The sequence below is a fragment of the Eschscholzia californica genome, unplaced genomic scaffold (assembly GCF_041429995.1).
Source record: "Eschscholzia californica isolate CP2 unplaced genomic scaffold, dmEscCali1.0.p SCAF_2, whole genome shotgun sequence".
NCBI classification, from domain to species: Eukaryota; Viridiplantae; Streptophyta; class Magnoliopsida; order Ranunculales; family Papaveraceae; genus Eschscholzia; species Eschscholzia californica.
This window is the reverse complement of record NW_028238309.1, coordinates 9,623,324-9,649,809: the sequence shown is the minus strand read 5'-3', so window position 1 is coordinate 9,649,809 and position 26,486 is coordinate 9,623,324. Positions and strand designations below refer to the sequence as shown.

Genomic DNA, 26,486 nt, shown 5'->3' with positions numbered 1-26,486 from the left:
GGGAGAAAGGCTTAATTTATACTCATATGACTTGGAGGGAGATTCGAGATCTCTTGTTGCCCTACTCTCGGGCTGTGTGGATGAAGCCCAATGAAGACTGGAACACGATCTAGAGGAACTACGTGGTAAAAGCAGAAGTCGTGACATCATCATCTCTCACTGTTGTCGAATTTTCGAACACAACCCCTCGTGAATTTGCCGCTTTAACATTGCACCTTGATAGTGCTACATAAGTGCAATTTTGATGTTAACTTTGGACATTTAGTCCTTTCCGTCTTATGAGGGTTAAGGCCAATGTTAGTAATGGAATTTCTTTTAAAAAGTTAGTTGATGAAAATTGTAATTGAGCAACATTGCATGGGCTTTTATGAGCACTAAAAGAATAAGAAATATTGGCGGAGATTTCAAATACCCAAGCAAATAACATAGACATTGAGAGTCATTCAAAAGGTTTCAAACGAAAAACAGAGACATTAAAAGACATTTTAAATATCACAGGCAAATGACAGAGACATTGAAATACATTTGAGATGTCTTAAATGAGTAGCAGAGACATTTTAGAACATTTGAAATGTCCTGAATGAATACCAAAGACATACGAAGAGTCAATCCAAATTACTGTTCCTTGCACCTCTTTTACTCCAATGTTAGGAAGTAAATCCATGCTTATTCTACTACCAATGTGGGAATGTCACAACAATTTCACATCAACTTGCTGTCTGGGGCTAAAATTGAAACTTGAAAGCAAAGGAGGACCATTATTTAATTGTAATACTACAAATTTCTGTAAGATAAGAGTATTTATCATTGCCCACTCAAAGGTCCGAAGTTCAACGCCTTAAAACGTGGTGACCTATCCTCTACCCGAGAAGCTTATATTTCTTTACTCAAAAAAGAATCTCTTAAGAACCCTAAAACCAACCAAAAAAATGAAAAGCACTACCCTTTTAAAACTCCGAAGTTAGACTAATCCATTGACAATGAAGTGTTTTGTAGTGGACTCAACCTAAAAAAAAAAAAAGAGTTAATTCCTATATGGCCCCCTACTTTGTGACCAGCTTCCTTTATGGCCCCCTTTTTTTCGTAAATTCAAATATGGCCCCCTATTTTCAGGTAAATGTCATTACTACCCTTCTTAATTCTAAATTAAAAACATTAAAAAAAATTATTTCCACCTCATTCCTCTCTCTCTCTCCACCTCATCTCTCCCTACACCTCATCCCTCTCTCTCTCTCCAATTCACCTCTCTCTCTCTCTCTCTCCAACTCACCTCTCTCTCTCCAACTCACCCCTTTCTTCTCCGGCCACCTTCAAACCTAAAAAAAAGAATTTTTTCTCTCTAAAACTCCGGCGAAGGGGGTTTCCTTCGCCGGAGGATCTGTTCACGAACGAGAATTACTTGAACGAGAATTTTGGAGGAGTATTACCCAAAAACTCATCTGAAGAAGCACTTCAAAGATGGAGAAAGCTTTGCGGGTTTGTTAAGAACCCTAAAAGGAGGTTTCGTTTCACTGCTAATCTCTCTAAACGTTATGAGGCCGAAGCTATGCGTAAAACCAATCAGATCTCACTCTCTCTCTCTCTTCTTCACCAAGATCGAATCAGATCCTTAAAGTTTACTAATAATTTTGGATCATTTAAGGCAAATTGATTAATACGTACTACTCAATAGTTGGGCGTTTTATTTGTTAAGTAATTAAACCCATTGATCTCATAAACTACAAAAAAAGAAGAAGAAGATACTCTAATAAAGATCTAGATCTATGGCAGGGACATCAATAAGACATAGATATGATAATTAGCTCTTCAATGGAACAGTTTAACTTGATTCTATGAACTGATTACAGAAACTCTCACTCTCTCTCTCTCTCTCTCTCTCTCTCTAGAAAAGGGATACATCAAGAACATCTCTTTCATGATCATGGAGTTCTCAAGAAACGTTTCATGGCAACTCTCAAGATCAAGAACCCATGCCTTCCTCTTTTCCTTCTTACTCATCGCTCTCTTCACTTACTTATCAGCCACTCTCGCCGGAAATTCTCCTACTGGTGGCCGGACACCTATAACTTCATCTTCTTCTTCTTCTTCTTCTCCGACCCCATTCTCTAATAATCATCTCTCTGCCAAATTCATCTCCGACTATACTTCACCAGATAATCAAGTCATTACTCCCATTTCTCCTGTTGAAATAACCCACCAAAATTCAACTCAATCAGAACTCAATCTCAATGAAAACAATCTAGCTTCTTGCGATATCTTTGAGGGTAAATGGGTAACTGATGATTCCAATCCAGTTTATCATCCTGGGTCTTGCCCATTCATTGATGATGTTTTCAATTGCTTCAAGAATGGAAGACCCGATTTCGATTTTCTAAGATATCGATGGAAACCCAATGGTTGTCATATTCCCAGGTAATCAAGATCTTATATTTTCAATCTGTTCTTCTCTGTTTCTTTATCTTTCTTTTGGGTTTCAATTTTGTTTGGGTTCTTTCAACATTGAAGGTTGGAAGGGAAGAAAATGCTGGAGATGTTGAGAGGGAAAAGACTGGTTTTTGTTGGTGACTCACTGAATCGGAACATGTGGGAATCGTCGGAGTTTTAGAGAGAGAGAGAGTGGAGAGATTTTTTTTTTTTTAAAAAAAATTTAGAGAGAGAGGAGAGAGAATTTTTTTTTTTTTAGGTTTGAAGGTGGCCGGCCGGAAAATTTTCCGGCCGACCACCTTGCCGGAGAAGAAAGGGGTGAGGTGGAAATAATTTTTTTTTAAATGTTTTTAATTTAGAATTAAGAAGGGTAGTAATGACATTTACCTGAAAATAGGGGGCCATATTTGAATTTACGAAAAAAAGGGGGCCATAAAGGAAGCTGGTCACAAAGTAGGGGGCCATATAGGAATTAACTCAAAAAAAAATCATCCACTGCCTAAAAGAAAGGGCGCCAAAAGCAAGTCCAAGTTCTAGGTGGACAGTTTTTTTTTTTTTGTTAAAAGAGATTTAGGTGGACAAGTTGATTTCAGTTCCTTTTTATCAGTCTCATTGTTTTCTTTTGGTCGGTCTATCAAGACGGGGCAAATTGCGAGAGGCCCGCCCTCACTCTTAGCGTTCTTGTGGAGCAGCGGACTGAGCAATTTGAGGACATTTGAACTGGGTGCCTGCTTTGTGTTGTGGGCTTTTGATCCATGCATGGAAATGCCAAAGAGGGGGTGGCAAGAGTAAAAAACGGCCACCTCTAAAAGCACCCTATATGTGTTCGTAAATTTATTCTATGAACATGCAAGAGTAAGAAATTAGGGAAAATAACATGATCTATTTGATATTGTATATTTGTGTTGATATATCTGAGGAATCAGTCCAAAACTACATAGACTACCTTATCGTGAAACCAATCCAAGTTAAAAAGAAAAAGAAATGTCTAAAAGTCATGTATTAGGAACTACAAACTCTGCTTCGCGTAGTTAAAGTTTGGTGTGAAAACTTCACATCTTGTACCCAAAAGGTAAAATGTCGTTATGACGCTGAGGTCATAATGTCAAACACACGCGAGTCTGTGTGAGACCCATAGTACCACGCGACCCCACACATTTTGAAAGATGTGATGTGCAACAATAGATATGTTCGATACAAAAATATTTGTAGTATGTACAACGATTTTTATGTACAAGCGTCAAATTTTGAAATGTAAAAAAGTATAAGACGTCAAACACATTTATATCAGTGAACTGATGGATTGTGGAAAATGTCAAATACGCAATGCTAGATGCAAAATGTGAAACACTATGTGATAGCAAATGAAAAATATGTTGCACACAACATTCTTAATGTTAATATGATTTTCTACACAGACCTAATCATATCTAAAGTTCACTTTAATGGACTGATAATATGATTATTTGTTAAGTTGGAGGACCCAAGATTGTAGAAGAAAGGTAAGATTGAGAGTCATATCCATTTCATCCTGACTTTGATTTCTTAAGACCAAACAGACAATCTGAATTACCACTCAATATGACCAAAAAGCCTAACCTTTTGCTTTGACTAATAAACCAAATTTCTCTCTCTAAAAGCTTTTCTCATCTTCTCTCTCTATTTCTCCTGCTTATAGTTGTAGTAAATAGTGCTGCTTTGCTTTCATCTAGTCTGTTAAAGCACAACTCTATACAAGTTGTTAATTGAAACAAGCCAAGGTACTCTTTTTTTAGCTTCTTTTCATATTCACTTTTATACTTGTCCTCTCATTTTAGTTCAACCTCTGATTTTCTTTCTTTTACATCTGGGTCTTTGTGGGGTTTTCAAACTTTGGATCCTTGTAGGGTTTCATTCAAACAACTGGGGTTATTTTCCCTTTCTTCTTCTTTAGATCTGAATTGTTTTCTCTAATTGATCCTCATTCAATCTATCTACTTGGGTTTTGGTTTTTATCATCTCTCTCTAAGTCTATCAAAAGAGAATTGGAGAAGCAGGTGATTTGTTTTCTTAGTTCCTTTTTGTGGGAAAGATTGCATTTTTTAGGTAGTAGATCATTATAATCAAACTTTTCATGTAAACCCTCATTTTATTTTTTGTATAATTATGTTTTTTTCTTGTTGATTAGACCTAGCTAGGTTTGGTTCTTCAGATCCAATTTTGTTTGTTAGGTGTGGTTGCTTTGACCTGTACTTATTCCCATGCTAGAACTATGTGAAGTTTTGAACTTCTAGATTTGATAACTCTAATCTTTAATCTAGTTTTTGTTTTCATATATAAAAGAGGTTAATCTTTAACATCAAACAAATTGACTTTGGGTCTGCTTGAAGATTGAGAGATGATACTTCATGAATATTTTTTATGACAGAATGCTTATTTCTCAAATTTCATGAATTGCAGAAATAAATTTGTATTTAGTTTGATGTTTATGGAAGTGAAGAACAAAAATTTCGGGCCGAACCAATCTCGGATTCAGTATGATCATATAACTCAATAGCTGCTACCCTTTTATGTAATGGCATCAAAATCTGGTGCTAGAGATGGTTCAGAACAACATGGTAAAATAGTTGGTAGTCGAGCATTAGAGCCGAATGCTCAAAGGAGTTCGCACGGGCCAGCCTCTAAAACCAGTAAATCAGAACCATTTACGCCAAAAAAGTTGCAACAATCCATCCAAGAAGTTGAAGCAAAGCAGGTCGATGATAGAAAAACACTAAACTCTCGGCAGAAGTCTTCAACTCCTTCCTCGGAAGTGAAGAAAGAAGGCAACCCCGTAGATTTTGCAATAAATGGGGTTAGAGGCTCATGTGAAGGTGGTGGTGATCTCAAAGAGAAAACATCTGCTCAAGGCAGTGTGAATACTACCTCAAGTTCTGCAACAATAGTTAGTGATGTAACGAGTAGTCTTACAAAGAGCAGTAGAAGTGGTATAATTAGTGATCGCCCTGAATTTGCTGAGAGTGGGAAGAGTAGTATGTGTAAAGCTAGTACAAGCAGTGATGTCAGTGATGAGAGTTCTTGTAGTAGCATTAGTAGTGTAAGCAAACCTCACAAAGCTAATGATTCGAGATGGGAAGCGATTCAAGCAGTTCGATCTAGAGTTGGTGTATTAGGTTTGAGTCATTTTAGATTGCTTAAGAGATTGGGATGTGGGGATATTGGAAGTGTTTATTTATCAGAATTGAGTGGAACGAGGAGTTATTTCGCAATGAAGGTTATGGACAAAGGGTCTTTAGCTAGTCGTAAGAAGCTTCTCCGGGCACAAACAGAGAGAGAAATACTACAATCTCTTGATCATCCATTCCTTCCAACTTTGTATACCCACTTTGAAACTGACAAGTTCTCTTGCGTGGTAATGGAGTTCTGCCCAGGAGGAGATTTGCACACCCTTCGGCAGAGGCAGCCAGGAAAACACTTCTCTGAACAAGCGGTGAAGTACGATCCTCGTTTCTTCTTGCTTATTTGTCTTTTTTTAAGAAATCGATTCTTGCATATTCTGTAACATTGAAAAAAAAGGTTGCCATAGTAGTCATCTCATCAGTCGCCACAAGTCAAACAAAACCAAGCAATCTGAAACCTGACTCGTGTAAATTCATATCTCGACTCAGGTTTCAGATCTGAATTAGAATAGTAAAACAGATGCTATCTTAGTTAGATATCATCATCTACTAAAATAGAAAGTCTGAATTACTTGATGCGATTAAAAGCTCTCTACAGTGGTCAGTTATCACTTTCCTCCCGGCCTGGCTAAGCGAAGCGGCTTGCCTGTGTTACTTAGCTCCCTCCAACTTTAAATCTTATTGGAAACTGACCTCGTATGAAGAGCAAGCGACCTCTCGTCTGATGGCCACCCATACTTGTTTTTCTTACTGTGCTGGAAATTTTGAAGTGCTTAATGTTTGAATTTAATCAATTTATATATAGATTTGCCTTCCTGTTAGTGTGTCTGCATTATGTTTGGTTCTAGTTAATTAATGTTTGAGTCAATTTTTCTACTTGCAGGTTTTATGTAGCAGAGGTCCTCCTTTCTCTGGAGTACCTCCACATGCTAGGTATTATCTATCGGGATCTGAAGCCCGAAAATGTCTTAGTGAGAGAAGACGGTCACATAATGCTCTCGGATTTTGACCTCTCCCTCCGTTGTTCTGTCAGCCCAACTCTTGTCAAATCCTCTGCTCTTGAATCGGACCCACTTCGCAAAAACTCTGTTTATTGTGCTCAACCAGCTTGCATTGAACCCTCATGTATTATCCAACCATCATGTGTAGTCCCCACTTCATGTTTCTCGCCTCGTATCTTCTCCAGTAAGTCTAAAAAGGACCGAAAATCTAAAAATGATGTCGGAAACCAAATACGTCCATTACCCGAGCTCATGGCGGAGCCCACTGGAGCTCGGTCCATGTCATTCGTGGGGACCCACGAGTACTTAGCTCCGGAGATAATCAAAGGTGAAGGCCATGGAAGTGCTGTAGATTGGTGGACATTCGGTATCTTCATATACGAGCTTTTGTATGGTAAGACTCCTTTCAAAGGTTCGGGTAATCGAGCAACTCTGTTTAATGTTGTGGGTCAACCTCTAAGGTTCCCAGAATCACCTGGTGTTAGTTTTTCAGCAAGAGATTTGATTAGAGGGTTACTTGTGAAAGAACCACAACATCGATTAGCCTATAAACGTGGTGCAACTGAAATTAAACAACACCCATTTTTCGAAGGTGTCAATTGGGCTTTGATTCGTTGTGCCAGCCCGCCTGAGATTCCAATACCAGTTGAAATCGAGCGGGTTTCTACCCCGGTAGCATCAACAAGTGAGAAAGCTGTCGTTGCGGCTCCTAAAATTCCTGATCAGAAAAGTTCAGATAATTATCTTGAATTCGACTTCTTTTAAAGATTTTCAGTACTAATTTTCTATATGATGGCACCAAGGAAAGATGTAGAAAGCTTTTAAGCGATTCAGAGACGATGTTTTTTTTTTTCCTTGATGGTTTGTTGATTTTGTTTGTTCTTGTTCTTGATGTTGTTATAATTGATGGAAAACAAGTTCCAAATTTGTATTTCTTAAACCCATAATCATTCATGCTTTGATTCTCTCTTCATGGAAAAATTTGCAGCAGCTGGTTATCACTTTTGTTCAGTAATATTGGACTATATGTAGCTGTTTTAAAATTTCGGTTCATTATGCTGTTTTAGTTTCGAAGTCAAATCTGACTGTAGGTCAGAATAAACTCGAGTCCGATTTCAAAATGTTTGTTTTTATCTGATTCTTGATGGTGTCGTTGATCTTTGGCTTCATTTATTCAGACAATTCAGATTGAGACAAAGTCCACTCACCCACAATAACACAATAAAGACAGAAAGATGCTTCAAAGTTCAAAGTATGTTGCCTACCAAGAAAACAAGAATAATTCATTGTTTGCTACCAAAATAACAAGATGTTAATGCTTATAATTATTCTTGCCTATTGACCTTTGATCAATTAATATTCCAATTTTCCGAAAGCAGAGAGAGAGAGAGAGAGAGCTGTTTCTTTTACGAATTCTGAGAACTTTAGAGCTTTCATTCTTGATTCTTGTACTATTATCTCTTAATCGAGTCTCTCTAAAATGCTATACTTCTCCATGGTTAATAATTAAGATGGCAGTACTTATGATTTGTCTACAAAAAAGTAAGAATGACATTTGAACAATTAAGCAAAAGAGAAAACAGAAGGGAGGAAGATTGAAAAAAAAAACATCTAAATGCGGTGAGCGTGGATCGAACACGCGACCTTCAGATCTTCAGTCTGACGCTCTCCCAACTGAGCTATCCCCGCATTGTGATTAATTTGGAAAGGTATTGGATAAGTCAATCATTCGATAGAGGAAAGACACCCCCCCAATAGAGTTCATATAATTGTTGTTGGTTAATCCATATGGGAGAGCAACCCAGTAAGCCACTATATCTAGCTGTTTCAGAATTTCAGTTCTTTGTAGTTTGTTATTTCAAAGTCAAATCTGCATCTAAGTAAATCGAGTCAGATTTCAGAATGTTTGTTTTGTCTGATTCGTGATGCCTATGGAGTTAGATACCCACAATGAGAAGAGAAACACCTTAGGTTGTATGTACTTCTAGACAGAGAAAGATGCTTTTTTTTTTGGTTGAAGGAGAGAAAGATGCTTGAAAGTTCAAAGTATGTTGTCTACCAAGAAAGCAATGATAATTCCATGTTTGCTACCCAAATAACAAGATATTAATGCTTATATCTTCTTCCCTATTGACCTTAGATCACTTTTCATTCCAATTTAATCTGGCCCCAAGCCCCCAACTAAAACTATATTAAAAAGGTAAGCAGATTATATTGTGAAGGTTTTAAAGTCTTAGAAAAGTTCTTAGCCAAAAAAAAAGTCTTAGAAAAGTTAGAATAATGCGACATAAAAGAGTACCCTACCAAACAATGAATTATGAGAACTTTTGAACTTTCACTTTCGACTTTCTCACTGTGACCTCTTACTCAACTTTTTCTCTCCAAAATGCTCTACTTTTTTGCCCTTGTGAAGCTCTGTGCCAAACACAACTTCCAAAATCACCTCCGACCTGCACACGGGTCAAGGGTCGGAAACAAGGAGAAATGACATCAAACATTGACCACATGTGAAAATGATAGTCCAACTAAACGGAATACTCCGTGATCAAACAAAAATTTCAAGGCCAAGTTCAATCCAACTTGGAAATTGAACTCATGATAAAAAAAACAAGGTGCAAAAGGACCAATTGAAATGAGTGCCATTTGAATCGACTCAGACTCCAGGGCGGACGAAATTTGCTTTTGCCTTCTCGGATAGAATTTAGTTCCCAAGATGCCTCCTCCCACTTTCAACAACAAAAAAAAAATGCCTCCCCCCAAAATATTCTGCATTGATAGCTACTTGGTGCAGGTAGATTATATCATGTTCTAGCCACCCCGATTACATCACGCTTATCAATGTGTGTTTAATTTTTTTTTTGTTAAGGAATGTGTGTTTAATTGAATTTTGAAAAAAACAAGTTGCTTAGGACATTCTAAATTCTTTTTTCCGAATCTTGTACATTTGCGGTTCTAAGGAAATAAATAATTTAGCTACAAAAACCAGCATAAATTTCAACAAAAAAAAAAAACAAAAGCACTAGCACAAAGGTCTTACCTTCTTAACAAATATGAAAAGAACCTATGGTTCTTTTAATTTTACCAAAGGTTGTTTCATGTATCTTTTTGTTGCACTAGCTTTATTACTCTACAAGAAAACATGAGAATAATGTCTCGTATTTCGTGCCAATTATATCAATTTGGTCATACAGTCAATTTAACTGTCAGCACTATAAGAATACTATGAATAATATAGATGCACGAGGTGTAACCCGTGCCCGAGGGCACGGACAGTATTTTTCAAATGCTTAAAGAGTTAAATATACGATAACAAATATTTATTGAAATTAGCATGAGCTAAACATTTAAAATCAATTTGAGTAAACATTGACGTTCCTTATCATTTATCGACTGAGTCATTTTGTGCGTTCATATTGTTATTAAATTTCACAATTCTACAAAAAAAAAAAATATCATGATTGCAGTACGTTTGACTATATCAATAAAAAATTGCATCTTACCAGGCTTCACAATTTCCCCAGGGTTGGTCTTCATAACCAAATGCTTAACGCCTAAATGGGGCAACCACAAACTAAAACCCACAAAAATCTTTAGTTCGAGTCGATATGAAATAGGCATTCACTGTGTCTTTTGAACTTGCAGTGATCCTTTTGTTACCATACAAACACTATATCCTCAATACTCGTCTCAAGCTGCGAACAAACAGAAAGAAGTTTAGACCAATGCTTGTCTAAAAAAAATATCATGATTGCAGTACGTTTGACGGTCTCTATATCAATGACAAATTGCATCTTACCAGGCTTCACAATTTCTCCAAGGTTGGTCTTCATAACCAAATGCTTAACGCCTAAATGGGGCAACCACAATCTAAACCCCATAGAAGGCTTCATTTCGAGTCGATATGAAATAGGCCTTCACCTTGTCTTTTGAACTTGCGGTGACCCTTGTTTTACCATACAAACACTATATCCTCAATGCTCGTCTCAAGCTGCGAACAAACACAAAGAAGTTTAGACCATTGCTAGAACCGATATTCATAGAAGATAATAGCGTATGTTTCTTTTTCCAAGTTTCATATCTAAAATCCAGTTGTAGAACTAAATTGACTCGCAGAGTCTGAATTAAGACCTGCTTGTGTACGGTTAACCCAGCTCAAAATTTAACAATAAAAGACCAAGACCGCCTATAGAACTTTAGCAATAAAAATCGAACACCCACAGATACAGACACCGTTACATTCTATGGAATGTTGCATCTGTTGGATCAAATAGAGACTTGGGTGCCTGTGATACCTTGATTAGTTCATTGAGGCATTTGATTTTGACCCTTCTTTGAAACACAATAAAAGGCAACATAAACACTGACTTTAAACACCAACCCAAACTTCATATTCAAAACTTAAGCACAGACAAATGCCTTAAACAAAATGATTCAAAATAACACTATTGGAAAAAACAAATTAAAGTTTCCAAAGACTCACCCACTGCCGCTGGAGCATATGACCTGGAGAGAGAGCTTCTTTGATAGGCGACTGTAAAGATCCTCTAGTGATACCTTCAAAGAACATATTTTTTCCTCGTCTTCTGCCACAGTGCCACCGGCCTGGATAAATCACCGAACAATTACATGAAGATAGCTAAATTACTCTTCAGATTATAACTAAAATTTAATGTGATACTCAATAATCGAGAGAGAACAACATTTCATTAACATAAGATGGTAATTACCATAATATGTTTGCTAATAAAATTTATGAATCTGAAAAAATTAACAAATAAAGACGGCAATGAAGTAATGATATATTTAAAAAAAAAATTAGTCTACGAAGTTTGATTCATACATTTTTTTTGAACTTACAAACCTGAAACGATTTGAAACTAATCACTTACAATTTACAAACAAAATAAAAAAAAAATCCTAAAACTTACAAACCTAAAAGACAGAAATCTTCTGAGAGAGAGTACCTAAAACAACCCGCTGCCGAAGCAAAATGAGACCGATGCCTGTTGTCAAAGAAAAACAAAAGGCAAATCGACTTCCTCAATGGTGTTAACTAATTTATTTATCTTCCATAACATATTTACCGAGAAACTAAAGAAAATTGCAGTCTATAGAGAAAATTGTTTGCTAAATGTTGAACGCATTTGCCAAGTTGGTATTGTGCTATTTCAGAAAGCCTTAAGAAACTCGAAGAGCAAATGGTACAAAACTAAACAAACTAAATGTCGATTTCGCCGTTTATCACCAACCCCAAATATCACCATTGAGCTTGAATGCATTTGGTAGAAATAACTAAGTGCTTATTTCAAGCCCTAAAAGGGCTTTATGCTAGAAAATCCAAGGCTTTTTCTAAGACGCTTTTGCTTCTAACTGCAGTGAAAAGCTAGTTGTTGACCTGATGAAGGTCAAGTTTGTCCCTACTATTTTCTCCATCCCCAACATTATCCTAGTTTAATTATTGACAATTGAATTGGGTCTAATTACCTTGAGTTTCTCACCTGGGGGTTGATGGTTATGGTATTCTTGTCGCCATGAAATGTGTTGTGAAAGTGTCGATTTTTCAGTTCTGAAATTGAAAAGAAAGAGGTGTTATTTCACTCTCTAAACCAGTAGTCGTATCAAATAAACATAGGTGTTAGGCATATTTGAATGATGTTGTTATCAATTTCCTTCATACCCTAGAAAGAAACAGTTATAAGGCTTGTTATTTTTATTGTTATAAACAATTAGTGACATTAACAAAGAGTAAGAAAAAAATATTGACATCAAGGACTGAACCAACCAATAGTTGATCTAGAGAGCGATTAAATTTTATAGTTATCGGCCGTAAAACAACCTACCAATAATGAAATTTCAAACAACTACATAAATGTTATCCGAAATCATAAATGTGGAACCAAATAAGACTGTGTTGTTACAGCTTCATTTACTAAATGCATACTATACAATTCAACAAAACCCTACACCTAATTTCCTTCTAGGGTTAGGGTTTCTTTCTAGGTTTTTAATTTCCTTCTCTTTCTAACATGAATCAATCATATAAGCCCTACACCTAAATGATTTCAATCAAAACCCTAAGGCCTAAAGAGTATGTATTTAACAAAACCCTAAAAAGATACCCTAAATCAAAACCCTGAAAAGTAAATAATCATTCAAAACAAATCAAAATCCTAACCTTAATTTTAGTTGTGTGACTTTGCCTGAGAGAGAAAGAGAGACTAAGAACGATTCAGAAAGAGATACCAACTTGAGAATTCGACCAAGATGTTGGAGACAGAGAGGCTTTTGCGGGAAGGAGAGTGAGAGTCGGGAGCTAAAGAAAAAGCAAAGCTGAGAGAAGAGAAATAGGGAGGAAGAGGTAACTTTCAAAAAGTATCTTCCAAAGATGTCTTTTCTCTTAATCTTAACGGTTGAATAGTTGTTCTTGAAATCCCAGGCATTGAAAGATTGTGAGGATAAATCTCAGCCGTCTTTTATATCTTGTGAGGATAAATCTGGGCCATTGAGAGGAGGGAAAAAGATACCCTCCTCTCTTATTATATAGATTATAATGTTGTTCATGGTTGATTTATGGACTATTAACGTTATCTGATTTGACATTTGAAGGTCACCCTTAAGTAAGAGCATCTCCAACGGGACACTCTAACAAACACTCTATAAATCCTAATTGTCAAGTGTCAATAGAGATTCTCTTTTCTAAATGTCAATATAGAGACACTCTAATTTTTGTTGGTCTCCAGTGGAGATCTCTAAAGTCTCTATACTTAATATACATGTACCTCTTCAATTCAATAGATAAAAAGTATTTGAAAAACAAAGTTTTCTATTGGTTGAAATTTTAAAGTAACACTTAAAGAGTCTCAAGTAGACACTCTCATTTTAGAGTTGCTCTCTCTAGACACTCTATAATAAATGTGTCCACCTCATATTAGAGTGTCTAACAAAGTGTTCCATTGGAGATGGTTTTTTAACAAAAATTTTAAAAATTCATATGTGACACTCTAAGTGTTAGAGATTGAGTGTCTAAGAGCATCTCCAATGGGACACTTTAACAAAAACTCTAAAATCTAGTTGTCAAGTGTCAAATAAAGATTTTCTTTCCTAAGTGTCAATGTAAAGACACTCTAAATTTTTTTGGTCTCTAATGAAGATCTCTAAAATGTTAGAAAATATAGTCTTCGAATACACAAAGAAGATGAAAAGAAGAGGATGGAGATTAGAGGCTTGAAACTGTTGGGGTCCCTCCTTATAATAAAAGGACTCCTAGTTGGAATAGGATTTCCCTTATTCCTTGTTTGGGGAAAAAATAGAAGTTTCTATTTTTTTCAAGCCTAAAAAGGAATTCCTATTTCTATTGGTAAACCTCCCTATTGATCATTATAAAAGGGAATGAAAGGGAAGAAATTATTACACAACAACTTCCAGAACAAAGAGAAGTCAGAGAAAGAGAGATTTCTGAAGTGGTTCTTTCAAGAGAGATTGAAAGAGCAGAATATTGGTTTGAAGAAAAGAAGATTATTAATCTTGTGAAGCAATTTAGTTTGTGGTTATCTTCTTCAACCTTTAGTAATATAGGATTTGTTCAAATCCTAAGGAGTAAGAGATTTTATTTCTTTGTTTCTTTGTTCAGTTTATCCACCATAGGTTTGGTGAAGAGTTGTCCAAGAGTGTTTCTACACATCTTGAATAATTGTGTAACCCATTATTTAATTATAGTGGAAGATTTCTGGACTAGGTCCCGTGATTTTTTACCTTCTAGTTTGGAGGGGTTTTTTGTCACGTTAAATAATCTTGGTGTCTCTACTTTTACTTTCACATCGTTTATCTTCATATTCCTGAACAAGTTAATTAGGTTATTTTTCCTAACAGAAATGTGTACTAAGTACACTTTCCTTAAAGCATTATTTGCCCCCTCTCGACCGAGATTACTTGAAGGTTCAAGGCAAATTGCTTCCCAAGATATGACAAGCCTTTGTGAAACTGCATCAAGTAATTAATGAAGATTGCACGATAGGAGCATAAGAACATTAAGATTATGGCAAATATATTTGTTGGCACAAAAACTAATATAATAATTTCTTCTCTCTCAAATTCTCTACACTTTGATATGTATTGATTACAAATCAGATTTGAGAAACACTTATTTATAGAAATCAAAAGACATCTATAATGAAAAGTTGCATCTTCTTTAAAAGATAACTATTAGTAATTGAACTTGAATTCAACTATTAATGTGAATAGTCACAATTATTTACAAATCTCTTTCAACTTTGAATTCAAACTATTATTGTCAATAGTCACAATTATTTACTTTTAACTTTTAATTGGTATAGTATTAATTTTATTAATATTGTCCAAAAATTCCAACATAAAATCTCTCTCCTTAATACACATGTTTACTCTTAAATTGAATATGGAAAAAGTAGTCGAAAAGAAAAGGTTTCTATTGGTTTAAATTTTAAAGTGATACTTGAGAGTCTCAAAGAGACACTCTAATTTTAGAGTTTCTCTCTCTAGACACTCTGTAAGTCACTTCTATTCCCTCGATATTATTGAAAGGGTGAACGTTTGATAAGTGGTGACGTCGGACAAATATTAACGAATCACGTTCGAGATACCGGGTAGCATTTCCAAACTCGACTCCGAGGCCTTTATTTAGTCGAGTTGGATCTCCTTCGAATTTCTAATGTTCATCGACACTAACCGACTCGAGTAATTGTGACGAGTTTCTGAGTTCCTGGATTTTTTTGAAGCCCCAAGTAATCTCAGAATAAACGTTTGTAACTAGTGGAAAGAAAATGGAGAGTCGTATTTTTGGAGTAGTTGAGTTTTTTCACTCGAAAACAGAGGCCAACCATAGACTGAATGCTGATGATGTGGTCAGCTCTAATTGGTCAAACCATTTTTCTCTCCATCGGCTGACCAATTGGAGCAGCCCCAACAACAATTTTGTTTTGTTTTTTTTTTTTTTTTGAGCCAAGGGAAAACATCTTCCATTAATAAGTGACAAAGTCACAATGATACAAGGATGATAATTCTTATTTCTCTCCTCTGAAGACTTCATGAGAGTTACATACCTTTAAATGCAAAGTGCCTCATGAAGGGAAAGAAATTGGACAAGACACAGACACAATGATCCTAAAGATCGAGAAACATGGCCAAACATGGCCCAAGTGTCTTCTCGAATACATCTGCATTTGATATGTAGAAAACAACAACCACTCCGGCAGTGAAGACAACCGACAATTTGATCTTTGCACCAAACACTCTATGATTGTATAAACTTAACAAAATTAACCCTGATCCTTAGTAACGGTTATGGAGAAGACGAACGGAATTGCGATCAGATGAACGGAGGGTATTGAAATTACCAAAAAGAGGATTATCGTTGGTTGAATTTAATTGTTGTAACATTATAAAATGCATCTATTGTCCATGTTAGGGAGAGAATAACAAGAGGAAGAATCCAAGAAGAATAGATAATTGATGATCTTGTTGATGAGGATGATGCCATTTCTTTAGAATCTAGAGAGAGATAGAAAACTATGTGAAGGATTGGTTTTGATTCATAAGTATCTCTCACATTAGGAGAAGCTATTAATGGAGGGAAGCCTAACACACAATGAAAACGAAAAGGGGAACCGGCGAAGGGTCATCCCTTCGCCGGAAAAGCAAAACAGATCTGAGAAGAAGAGAAACAGAGAGAGAGAGAGAGACGGTTACTTTTTGGGAAAACCCAACAATTTTGTTTTGTTAAAGGCATTTCTTTGAAGTACATGCCAAATTCAAAGACGCGGGCTAACTAATCCCGCTTTCCCGCGTTTCTCTCTCTCTCTCTCTCTGATCTCATTCTCTCTCTTCAGCTAGCGATGTCTTCTGTATCAATCTTCAATGGAGAGACAGTTGTTGTTCTTCTCTTCGTTTCTAGGGTTTTAATTGCTGCTGTTCCTCACTCTCTTACTTATGAAGCTTTCACTCTTTTTCTTCTCGCTTTTGCTGCTCTCTTCGTTGAAATCTTCGTCGAAAATTCAACCTCTTTCACCCGATTCAAAACTAGGTAACCGTTTTACTCATCTTTTCGTTTTTGATAATTTTATTTTTATCTAAAACTTCTTAATTATTGTTTACTTCAATTGATTTTCTTCAATTTAGTCTTTACTTTTTCCAATTATAGTTTCAATTAGCTATGTAAGATCGACACTAACCAATTGTTGAAGTAATTAGGGTTTTTTGATCTATATTCAAACATTTGTAATATTCTTAAATTGATTTCGTCTAGCCTAGATAAAATTAGGGTTTGATTAGTTAAAAATAATAATTGTAATTGTACTTTCCATATCTGTGCCGTATTGCTTGTAATGTCAATATACCTATAGGGAATACAAAATGGACAAATCTATTGCAAATTTTGAAACTTGTTAAATTTGTCAATTTTTTTAGGCCAGGTGCTTCTTCTGGGATTCTACTTGGAGCAGTTACACTTCCTGCTGTCATGATTTCTCGCTCGATTCAGTTGTCAAGAGCCATACAGTCGAAAGATATTGAACCTCAAGGTACAAGATTCATATATCAGAATGGGTTTCAGAGTATTGGACACTCTGACTCTTTCATTGATTATACCAACTCATTAGAAATAACAATTTTTTGTTATATTTGCTCGTTCACAGGGGTGGGTAGAAATTTTGTTGAAAAATCTTGGTGTTCAAAAGTTTTAATCGTAGAGAAACCATTCTCCTTAATTTAGTAAACTTGATTCACCAGAAAATACCGTATAGGTTATTGTGACATTGTCACAAAAACATAAACTTTGGTGGAACATTCCTTGTAGTTTTTAGGTAATTGACAGTATCATTTATGTTTTGCAGAGCTGGATTATCTTATTCTGCAATATTGGGCTGTTTCTGCTTCATGCTTCGGTGTGCTTGTTTTCCTGTGCTTCATACTACAACGTTCAACCGCTGTAATAAGTTATTTCCGTCTACAGAGTTTCCAAGACACAAATTTTAGCTTATTTTACATTGCCTTCTTCGCAGCAGTTTGCTCTTTATATCTTGCTATGAGATGTGATTGTGGTTAGTTTTGCTACGCTAAACTCTTATTTTTGACAATTCTTTAAATGTTGGTTGAAATTCAGTGTGGAAAATGAAACTTAATCCGGCACAAGATATATTCGGCTCAAGTAATTTCACTTTTAGTTCTGAAAATGCCAAGAAAGGGTATGCTTTAGATGACATTATGTTGCCATTCTTTACAGGCTCACACATAGCAATAAAGTTATTTTGGGTGTTCTGTCATGGATTGGCAGCAGTGAGATTAATCGAACGCATACTTCACACTTTCCCATCATGTGTTTCTCTTGGTACGCACTCTATAGTTTGTTCAATTTATCTTTTTATTCTTAATCTCTGAACGTTTAAACACCAATATGACATATTTAGTACCTGATTTTCAGTCTCAAACTCATTTTGTCTTCTAATTTTTCAAGTTGAGCACTCGTATAATTAACATAGAATGTGTGAGGTGAACAGGTCAAACTTGGTACTTTTGTTACTAAAAAATAAATTGCTTATGCTTAGAAATGCTACACATGTCCGTTTTGTTGAACCAAGTTGATTTTGTTGGTCATATATGATATATCTTAGCTGAAGATTCGAGTTTTTCTCAGGTGAAGCACTTCTAGTGACCTCTGGCCTTGTCCTCTATTTCGGCGACATGCTACTGCAAACGCTGGCAAAGGTCAATGGTTTGCAAGATGTTCTACACTTCTACTTTATACTTGCCCCATGTGTTTACCAAAGTTGTTCCGGTAGTGATGGTCTATCCTTGGCATGACAGGTCAATACATACCTAGTCTCATCAGAAATAGCTTCCGTACAGTTTGGAACTAAAAGAAGTGAGATTAGTACTATCATTCAGGTACTGGCCATATAAATCTTTCGGAGTATTACGTGAACAAGATTCAGGACTATGGCTCTCAAATTCTTTGCTTTTTGGGCAGGGAGTGATGATAGGTCTTCTCATTTTCCCTTTGTGTTACAAATTTATTCTGCGGATGTACCATAGTATGCCAATTTTGTTTAACGTCCAATCTCCTGAAGCTGAAGAGAAGACTTCTGAAGTGATTGAGAAATCTCTTGTTTTTTATGCTGCTCTTATGGTGACAATAGTTGTGATTGCTCCAGCATGGATGCAATTCGTTGTGCATTTTGACTCGCATCCTTTGTTATGGTAAATTACCTTCTGTGTCATGTACATGCTATTTATTCCGTCGCTTTCTGTTTTCTGTATGTATGATGAACATGTGGTATATAAATATGACCCCAAACATGCTTTATTATCCCTGGTTCTACTCTTAAGTGTATTTTCACGTGACGTGATAACATCTGGGAACTTGAATTGGATATCCACATGCCAACTCCTTTTTTTGCTACTCATTCTTGAATTCTGTGACACGCAAAATTGTACCATCTCATCAGTTTGTTGGCTTCAGAAATTAGGTTTCCCAAAATTCTGCCCAATGTTTTTTTTCTGTATATGGTTGTGTGGTTGTGCCTGTGTTTCTAACTTGGAGAGAGAGATACACACACACACGCACACACCCACCTAATTGCATTACTCAATTTATGCAGGGTATTTAATTTTGTGTTCGAAGAACCACTTAAGAGACTAGCATTATGTATATACTGGATCACTGTAATATGTGCATCAGTTTTGCGTTTCTATAATATCTCAAAGAGTAGCACAATTGAGAGGATTTTGCTTCGAAAGTATTACCATCTAGTGGCAGTTCTAATGTTTTCACCAGCTCTTGTTTTCCAGGTATGTTAGTCTTTTTAATAGAATGTCTAGTAGTCTACCATATTCCATTACTTTGATGCTTTAGTAAAACGCTTATTAATTCAGCGTGTTCTATGTTGCAGCCCAGTTTTATTGATCTAGCCTTTGGTGCAGCCTTGGCAGTTTTCTTGGTATTAGAAATTATTCGAGTAAGTCTTTTTTGAAGGTTCAATCGTTTAATATGCAAGTACTTGGTGAGTTAGCGTGATATTGTTAAACCACCTTTCATCAGAGCTAGGGGAATGGGCCGGGTGGGTTCGGGCACTTAAGTGGCATGACCAGTAAGGTCGCCTGTAAAATACGGAATTTGTGCGCCATTACCTGTCTGAGCTCGCCTGGAACATCGAGTGCATCGGGTACCAGGCGTTTCAGGTTCAGTGTGGACATAAAAAAGCGGAAGTGAAGTAACACACGCCTTACCTAATTTCTCACTAAGAATCCATATAAACTAGTTGGCTGCACCTGTGAGGCTGTGATACATATCTTTATATTATGTAGTTACGTTGGAAGAGTTTTAGATCTTCAGAGACAACTTAAGTTTGTAATTTCTCACTTCTAGAACCTGGGTTGTTCATGGTTCATGTTTAGCACTATACATAATGCTGTAAAAAAATTTGTATTTTTAGGCAAAATCTGCCATAATTACATAACCACAACTTCTGTAGACAGGTATGGAATATTTGGCCTTTGGGGAAACATGTACATCAGTTTATGAATGCATTCACAGACCATCGTGACTCGGACCTTCTTATTGTCAGGTAAGGAATTTAATAGAACAAACCACAAAAAGGCATACTGAAGATCAGTTTTGGTTAACACCATCCTTTTCATCTATTCCGATGTCATTTTGTAGTCATTTTTCGCTCTTACTGGGATGTGCACTTCCTAAATGGATGTCGTATGGGTTTAATGATCGTCCACTTGCCCCTTTTGCTGGAATCTTGAGCTTAGGAATTGGTGATACCATGGTAATTACATTTTTTTTTTGATAAATGGAGATATTGCCAAGTGCTTTTACAAATTCTGGTAATTGATGATAATGAAGTTGCTTTGTTTTGTTCACAGGCATCAATGGTTGGTCACAAGTATGGGGTTCTCAGGTGGAGCAAAACTGGAAGTAAGTAAATTGATCTGCAAATATTATTACAAATCGTCTGTTTAATCTTGCCTCTATACCATCTAAATCAAACATCTGTGTTTTTACTCCTTGTTAGAGAAAACCATTGAAGGTACTGCAGCTGGTATAACATCAGTTCTTGCAGCTTGCTCTGTTCTCCTTCCGCTTATAGCATCAAGTGCCTATATACACTCTCAGGTATGCCTTGAAAATTTGGAAATGCAATAATTCATTGTTCATCATGCATATGCAAGTGGTTATAGCGACTGCATACAACTGGTAAAAACGAAATAAGTATTTTATAAATTTTCTGAATTTAAAGAAATAAATTACTCCTACCACCTATAAAACCTATAATTTTGACATCTAATAATTTTCATCATATGTCAAGTGCTTACTATATTTCAAAAATAAAACCCTTTTAATCACCATTTCACTGAAGTGGTGTTTGTGTGTGTGTTTTTTTTTTCTCATTATCTGAACTTGACTCGTATGGTTCTGAAACACCGGACTCAAATGAACCTTAAATCAGCCCCAGTCAGCCATTCAGATGAGTAAGACAGAAACGGACATTCTGAAATTCGTGTCGAGACATTGAGCCAATTCAGACCTCAAGTCCGACTTCAGATCTTACCCGGTCAATTATTTATTATTATCATATTTGCAGCACTGGGTATCCCTTCTAGTAGCTGTGACAGGAAGTGGTTTGTTAGAGGCATACACGGCACAACTTGATAACGCCTTTATCCCCCTCGTCTTCTACAGCCTTCTCTGCTTGTAAGGTTAGCGGGTCTACTAGCGACATAAATTCAACATACTCGTTAGTGTTTCGTAATTTTTTAATTTAGGACCGTGCTTCTCTCAAGCACTAGTTTCTGTACATAATACAAGTTACTTACCACTCAAGCATGTAATATGGAGCTCATAGAGGATAGAAATAACACATCTGTATTTCGACATTGTTCTACTAAATATATTCAATAATTATATATAGGCCTGTACACAGTATATATATATATATATATATATATGTTTGAAAGTTTAGAAGGGAACCCAATGAATGTAAGTTTGTATTCCTGTCAACGAATGTGTTCTCTTGATTATGTATGGTGGGGGTATGTTCATACCTCTATTGGTCTAATGTTTACGCGGCACATGGCGAAGAAATTCAAATGTGAAAAGCCATTTTCACTCTTTCCATCTCTCTTCCTGAACTTGAGTTGCAGTCAAGTTGGGAATAGATAGCAGTGAGGCGAGAAGAAGGTAGTCATTTATTAAATGTTCTTGAAAGAGTTTGGAGCAGAAGAGGCGCTAAAAGAACTATCAGAGAATGGTATTGATCGAGCTATAAGAGGAAAGCAGGACATTTTCTTGAGCTCATTCATCAGACAACAGATCCTGACATGGGTAGCAACAGCACATGAATTACAGAGAAACGAATGAAGAAAAACCCTTGATGATTTTCATGATCAACCAATATGAGAATCCGGAGATGGATCGCCAGGTAGGATGGTGTTTTTGTGTACATCGGTGAAAGATGAAAATGGGTAAATTGTTTTTTCTTCAAGTAGCACAAAAGGATCAACTCTGTCATTTGAGCTAAAAGATGAAAATGGGTAATCAGCAAGACAGAGCAACAAACTGCATCTGCCATTTATCTGCTTTGTCCATTGTTGTATGTATCACTCTTGTATTTATCATTTTTTCGTGTCTATTTTAAAAAAAATTGTCCTTTTTGATAAATTTATTCTGTAATACATTGTATATATAAACTAATTCAGTGTTAAATTTTTTCCGTTTCAAAATAATTCGCTAATCCAGTGATGTTCTATTTCAAAGTTACACATTTTGCTTAGAACAAGCAGTTACGACACTGTTTTTTCTGCTATTTCACTTTCTGTTGAAGTAAGACTGTAAGAGTGCCATTCATTGACAACCTTCCATAATTCAACAAATAATTACCAGTTCAAAACTTCAGAAACAAACAAGCTATACATTATATAACAGACCATTCAAAAATAACATATGTTTTTTCGTCAATTTTTTTTTCTTTCCACACAAATCAAGACCAATACAAGAAACAGATGAATGAAAATTAAACGAAAAGAGATGAATGCACCTCAGAAAACAATCTACAATAGTTCTCTGGAGGACTTCTTATTTACGCCTCTTATCGCACCAAAATACACCTTCGTCTGGTTCTCGAATAGCCGGGCATTTCAGTCACTGACCTAAAACATGAAACTACGAGTTTTGATGACCAATGACGAATATGTTTTAACTCATTGAAGAACATAGAGATTTAGAGACATAGTCATGCAGATAAAAACGTTTTAGGAGAGAGAAGAGCTCTGACAGGTGGGCCCACGGTTTTCATTTCATAATTTTCCGAGCAAGTTTCCGGCAACACATCATCCTTTGGAACCCCTGTGCAAGAAGGCGGAGCTATCAAAATAGCACCGGCTTAGTGCAGGTGGGGTGGCATCGGACCTCGGCGTTGTGGGAAGCGAAGGAATTAGGGTAGTATCGTCTAGTTTCTCCGGCAACACCTCTCCCTTGAGATCGTGGTAGACCGATTCATCTACTATCCATTGGGATAGCGTTGATCGGAAAGCTGATAATATCAATAGGGGTACCGTCTGCCGGAAGCCAGAAGATGTCACCCACGAAGGGCATCTTTGTTTTCATAGAAAACAAAAGAATTCTACTGTCTAAGCTCTCCTATGGAAGATTCTTAATTACAGAGCAAGGATTCTATAGGGAGTGGGCGCTAAACCTGAATCATACTGCGATGATGAGTCTGAAAAGCTTCACTTCGGATTTGATAAAAGAACCAGGTAAAGTAAATGGAATCCAGAAGACCTCGATATTTCGAGTGGGATCAGAGATATGCTTATGGGAGAGAATGAACAACAATAGAGGGGAATACATTTGGGCCCATAGAATCGGTAATGGCGATAATAGTAAAAGGTCGATTTGTATTCCAAAAGGGAAGTTTGGTGAAGGTTGGGAGAAGTTGATAAAAGGTATTGATGAGGTGATGTCAAAGTTCTATAAACCCAAGGATCATCAAGAGGAGCTGATGATAGAACCAACGGTGGAGAATGCAAACAGATTCAGTTTGTTAAGTGGATTAGAAGATCAAGGGGATAAGGACAAAAATAAGGAATATGTTGAGGCTTTGAATCCCAAAAGGATCCCTAGGGAAGGGGTGCGAAATCTTCTCACACAACCGTGGGTAAAACATACCCACGCCTAGGGGTGGGAATCGGGCGGGCGCGGACGGGCTAGAGCAACAATGAGCCGGACTCGGGCGGATCGGGCTAGGATAAGCCGAGCCCGCGGTAGGGAGTCGGGCGGATCGGGCCGGACCAAAAACACCATATTAGTGCCCGTAACCCGTCCGAACCCGGCTGCCCGAGCGGGTTCCAACGGGCTCGAGTCAGACGAGCTCGGGTTATTTTATTATATTCAAAAAAATAAATTTATCTTATATATATTTATAATAAAATTTTATATAAAAACAAATAGTTACTCAATACCCAACCACTTTGTGTGAGGAAAGTGAAAGAGATACTTGAGATATTTGAGAAGATGAATATAAATAACTCTTCTCCAAGTACTTTTTCTCTTGTCCCAAAGGTGTGGGACTAAAACATGATCCATCACAAAACAAGAATTGAAGATCACTTTTTTTGCCTCCTTTCATCTATTTAGTCCCACACCTCTCATATTCTCTCATCTTTTCATCTATTTATTCCCACATCTCTCTATTTCATTGTTCCAACATATTAGGACTTGAATCACTCTCACCACCATCATCATCTTGCCAAGTTTTATCTTTCTTATTTTTCTATAAATCTTCAATCACTTCCAATTTTTCATCCAACCAAGTCAGATCTATATTCTTACTCTTCTCATCAATACCCAAACTAGTATTACTACTACTATGATGCATTTTAATCACAAGGTGCCATCGGATTTTCCATATCTCTGTGATGCATTTTAATCACAAGGTGCCATATCTCTATGTTCTAATGAAGTTTTCAAAAATGATCAAGAAAAAGTGCTCTGGTCCATATTCTTCATATTTTGGTCTTGATCTATTTCACCAATTATTTGGTCGTAGTTTTTTCCCCACTTAGTGACTTAGACCATCTCCATCAACTATAGTTCCCAAATGTGAATATGGTCTGACAGTGGTAAAAAAGAAGGCTCGTGACTAAAGTATTTGGGTGCCTAACTATATATATAACAATCTATGTGACAAAAGAATTATATGCTCATTCCCTAATGTGACATTTTTGTGAACATTGACCACTCCCCACCTCTATAAGAAGACCCCAACTCTTCTTTATTCTCCATAATTCAACACAAACACTCACCATTGAATGAAAAGCCATTACAAACACAAACAAGAAATAGTCTTATATTTGTGTTATTACCACTACTCGACAAACAAAGAAAGATGAAAATGATGAACAACTCAAGTACTCAACAATGGGAGGATCGAACAGAAAGATTACAAGAGAGCTTGGGGGAGTTCTTAGGGAACAAAGAGGAAGAATCTATATCATAAGAAGTGTCAAACCATTCGAAATATCTATCCAAATATTTTTGTGTTGAAAAATAAAACACATCAAAGTTAGGAGAAAAAAAACATGGTCATAGAGACCATTTGATATAGTCAATTACTATTGACCATGCCCCATAGTTAGTGAAGGTCACAAGAAGGCCAACATCACACAACAAACTTTAAGCAAACTTCATAATGTTAGTCCCACACCTTTGAGTTAGAGATAAAAGAAGCAAAGGGGAGAGGTTACAAGTTCTCCCTCTTTGATGTTCAATCCTAAAGCTTTCAATCTTTAGTACCACATTGATGGTCTTATAGATAGAGATGCAAGAATAAAGGTTAATAACTCCTTCATTTGCCTTTCTCAAAAGGCTTTTAAAGGCTAAAATCATTAACTCATTACTTGAGATACTTTCAATAATCATATAATAAAATGTATAAATGGTCATGTTTGGGTTTTTTCTTTTTAAAAGTTGTACAAATTTATCTTTATTCTATCTTATGACATTTCTTATGACATTAGACCCGATTACTTCTTCATTGCATTTATTCATAATAATTTTCTTCTTTCATTTAAAATAAGAGATTCACTTCACTTCCACTTAAGTCTCAATAGGTGATGTAAGACTAATAATTAAAATAGACTTGATGTTTTGAGTGAACCTTATTTTCTATTTAATAAGAGTCTCAAATACATGTTCTAACAGTAAATAGGTGATGTGGGACTAATAAAGTTAAGAGATTTTTGTTGTTCTCTTTGGAGACTTAGTCCCACATTGAACATCTAGAGAAGAATTCATATGGGGTTGTGATTATATGAATCAAACCACACTTTTTGGATGCAAGCAAGTTAAACCTATTTAGTCCTACATTGTTGGGGGTGAAGATGAAGGAGAAAAGGGAATGGTTATATATAACCTCTTAAACACTCTACAATACAAGCCTCTTCAAGGCCAAAATTTATGTAAGTTCCATCTCTTAAGTCCCTCACTATTGGGTCAAAGATATGGGAGCAAGGCTCTTTGATGGCCAAAAGATTTTACCCCTTGGATCAGTTTAAAACATAAACTTTATATGTTTGATCGGGAGGGTTTCGGGCATCGGAACTCGGGCGGGTATAACGGGCTGGGACTCGGATTTGAGGTTATGTCCGAATCCCGACCCTATAAGCCCGATTCATAGGGCCGGGTTAGCCCGACTCGGGTTGGCTACGGGCAGCGGTCACTAACGGTCCGGGCCGAACGGGTTGGACCCCGGGGTCTCGGACCGTTTTCCCAGCCCTACCCACGCCCGATATGGGAGTACCAATGAGATTCACTCACCGACTAAGCAGCCAATGCATGCAAAGTTTAATAAATCACCTAAGGCAGCCT

The 26,486-nt window shown here is 36.5% G+C and overlaps 3 protein-coding genes and 1 non-coding gene across 10 annotated transcripts; 2 read left to right on the top strand and 2 right to left on the bottom strand.

Annotated features, from left to right (window-relative positions):
* The first annotated feature begins 3,808 nt into the window (after positions 1-3,808).
* Positions 3,809-7,564, top strand: LOC147556053 (serine/threonine-protein kinase D6PKL2-like). 2 transcript variants are annotated; one of them, XM_086663785.1, is made up of 3 exons: positions 3,809-4,184; positions 4,864-5,898; positions 6,466-7,564. In XM_086663785.1, the coding sequence occupies exons 2-3, from the start codon at positions 4,979-4,981 to the stop codon at positions 7,346-7,348; spliced, it is 1,803 nt and encodes a 600-aa protein (XP_086519911.1). In that variant the 5' UTR covers positions 3,809-4,184; positions 4,864-4,978; the 3' UTR covers positions 7,349-7,564. The 2 variants fall into 2 exon arrangements, with proteins under 2 accessions (XP_086519911.1, XP_086519910.1); XM_086663784.1 differs by having other exon boundaries at positions 4,003-4,460.
* Positions 7,565-8,199: 635 nt separating this feature from the next.
* On the bottom strand, positions 8,200-8,272 carry TRNAF-GAA (transfer RNA phenylalanine (anticodon GAA)). The gene has a single exon. It is a non-coding gene; the product is annotated as a tRNA-Phe (tRNA).
* Positions 8,273-10,044: 1,772 nt separating this feature from the next.
* Positions 10,045-16,097, bottom strand: LOC147556051 (uncharacterized). Its single transcript, XM_086658569.1, has 7 exons — positions 15,996-16,097; positions 12,759-13,006; positions 12,082-12,149; positions 11,548-11,586; positions 11,064-11,185; positions 10,380-10,571; positions 10,045-10,275 (listed from the first exon to the last, which is right to left on the bottom strand). Exons 1-6 carry the CDS (start codon positions 16,095-16,097, stop codon positions 10,533-10,535), a joined length of 618 nt encoding a protein of 205 aa, XP_086514695.1. The 3' UTR covers positions 10,045-10,275; positions 10,380-10,532.
* LOC147556050 (dolichol kinase EVAN-like) lies at positions 15,822-22,342 on the top strand. 6 transcript variants are annotated; one of them, XM_086663778.1, is made up of 15 exons: positions 15,822-16,640; positions 17,024-17,136; positions 17,449-17,655; positions 17,838-17,942; positions 18,249-18,319; positions 18,419-18,499; positions 18,582-18,811; positions 19,213-19,402; positions 19,504-19,569; positions 20,090-20,178; positions 20,274-20,388; positions 20,486-20,537; positions 20,635-20,735; positions 21,205-21,319; positions 21,764-22,342. In XM_086663778.1, the coding sequence occupies exons 1-14, from the start codon at positions 16,453-16,455 to the stop codon at positions 21,316-21,318; spliced, it is 1,722 nt and encodes a 573-aa protein (XP_086519904.1). In that variant the 5' UTR covers positions 15,822-16,452; the 3' UTR covers position 21,319; positions 21,764-22,342. The 6 variants fall into 6 exon arrangements, with proteins under 6 accessions (XP_086519904.1, XP_086519905.1, XP_086519909.1 ...); XM_086663779.1 differs by having other exon boundaries at positions 21,702-22,342; XM_086663783.1 differs by having other exon boundaries at positions 15,849-16,640; positions 17,449-17,499; positions 17,620-17,655; positions 21,205-22,342.
* The last annotated feature ends 4,144 nt before the right edge of the window (positions 22,343-26,486 follow it).

Excerpts from the sequence above, each read along its gene's own strand:
- LOC147556053 (XM_086663785.1), top strand. The coding sequence starts at position 4,979 with ATGGCATCAAAATCTGGTGCTAGAGATGGTTCAGAACAACATGGTAAA. Across the intron at positions 5,899-6,465 it reads TTCTCTGAACAAGCGGTGAA|GTTTTATGTAGCAGAGGTCC; the intron begins GTACGATCCTCG and ends TTCTACTTGCAG.
- LOC147556051 (XM_086658569.1), bottom strand. The coding sequence starts at position 16,097 with ATGGCATCATCCTCATCAACAAGATCATCAATTATCTATTCTTCTTGG. Across the intron at positions 11,186-11,547 it reads TCGGCAGCGGGTTGTTTTAG|GCCGGTGGCACTGTGGCAGA; the intron begins GTACTCTCTCTC and ends TGATTTATCCAG. Across the intron at positions 10,572-11,063 it reads ATATGCTCCAGCGGCAGTGG|CTTGAGACGAGCATTGAGGA; the intron begins GTGAGTCTTTGG and ends GTTTGTTCGCAG.
- LOC147556050 (XM_086663778.1), top strand. The coding sequence starts at position 16,453 with ATGTCTTCTGTATCAATCTTCAATGGAGAGACAGTTGTTGTTCTTCTC. Across the intron at positions 18,500-18,581 it reads AGATTAGTACTATCATTCAG|GGAGTGATGATAGGTCTTCT; the intron begins GTACTGGCCATA and ends CTTTTTGGGCAG. Across the intron at positions 20,179-20,273 it reads TCGGACCTTCTTATTGTCAG|TCATTTTTCGCTCTTACTGG; the intron begins GTAAGGAATTTA and ends GTCATTTTGTAG.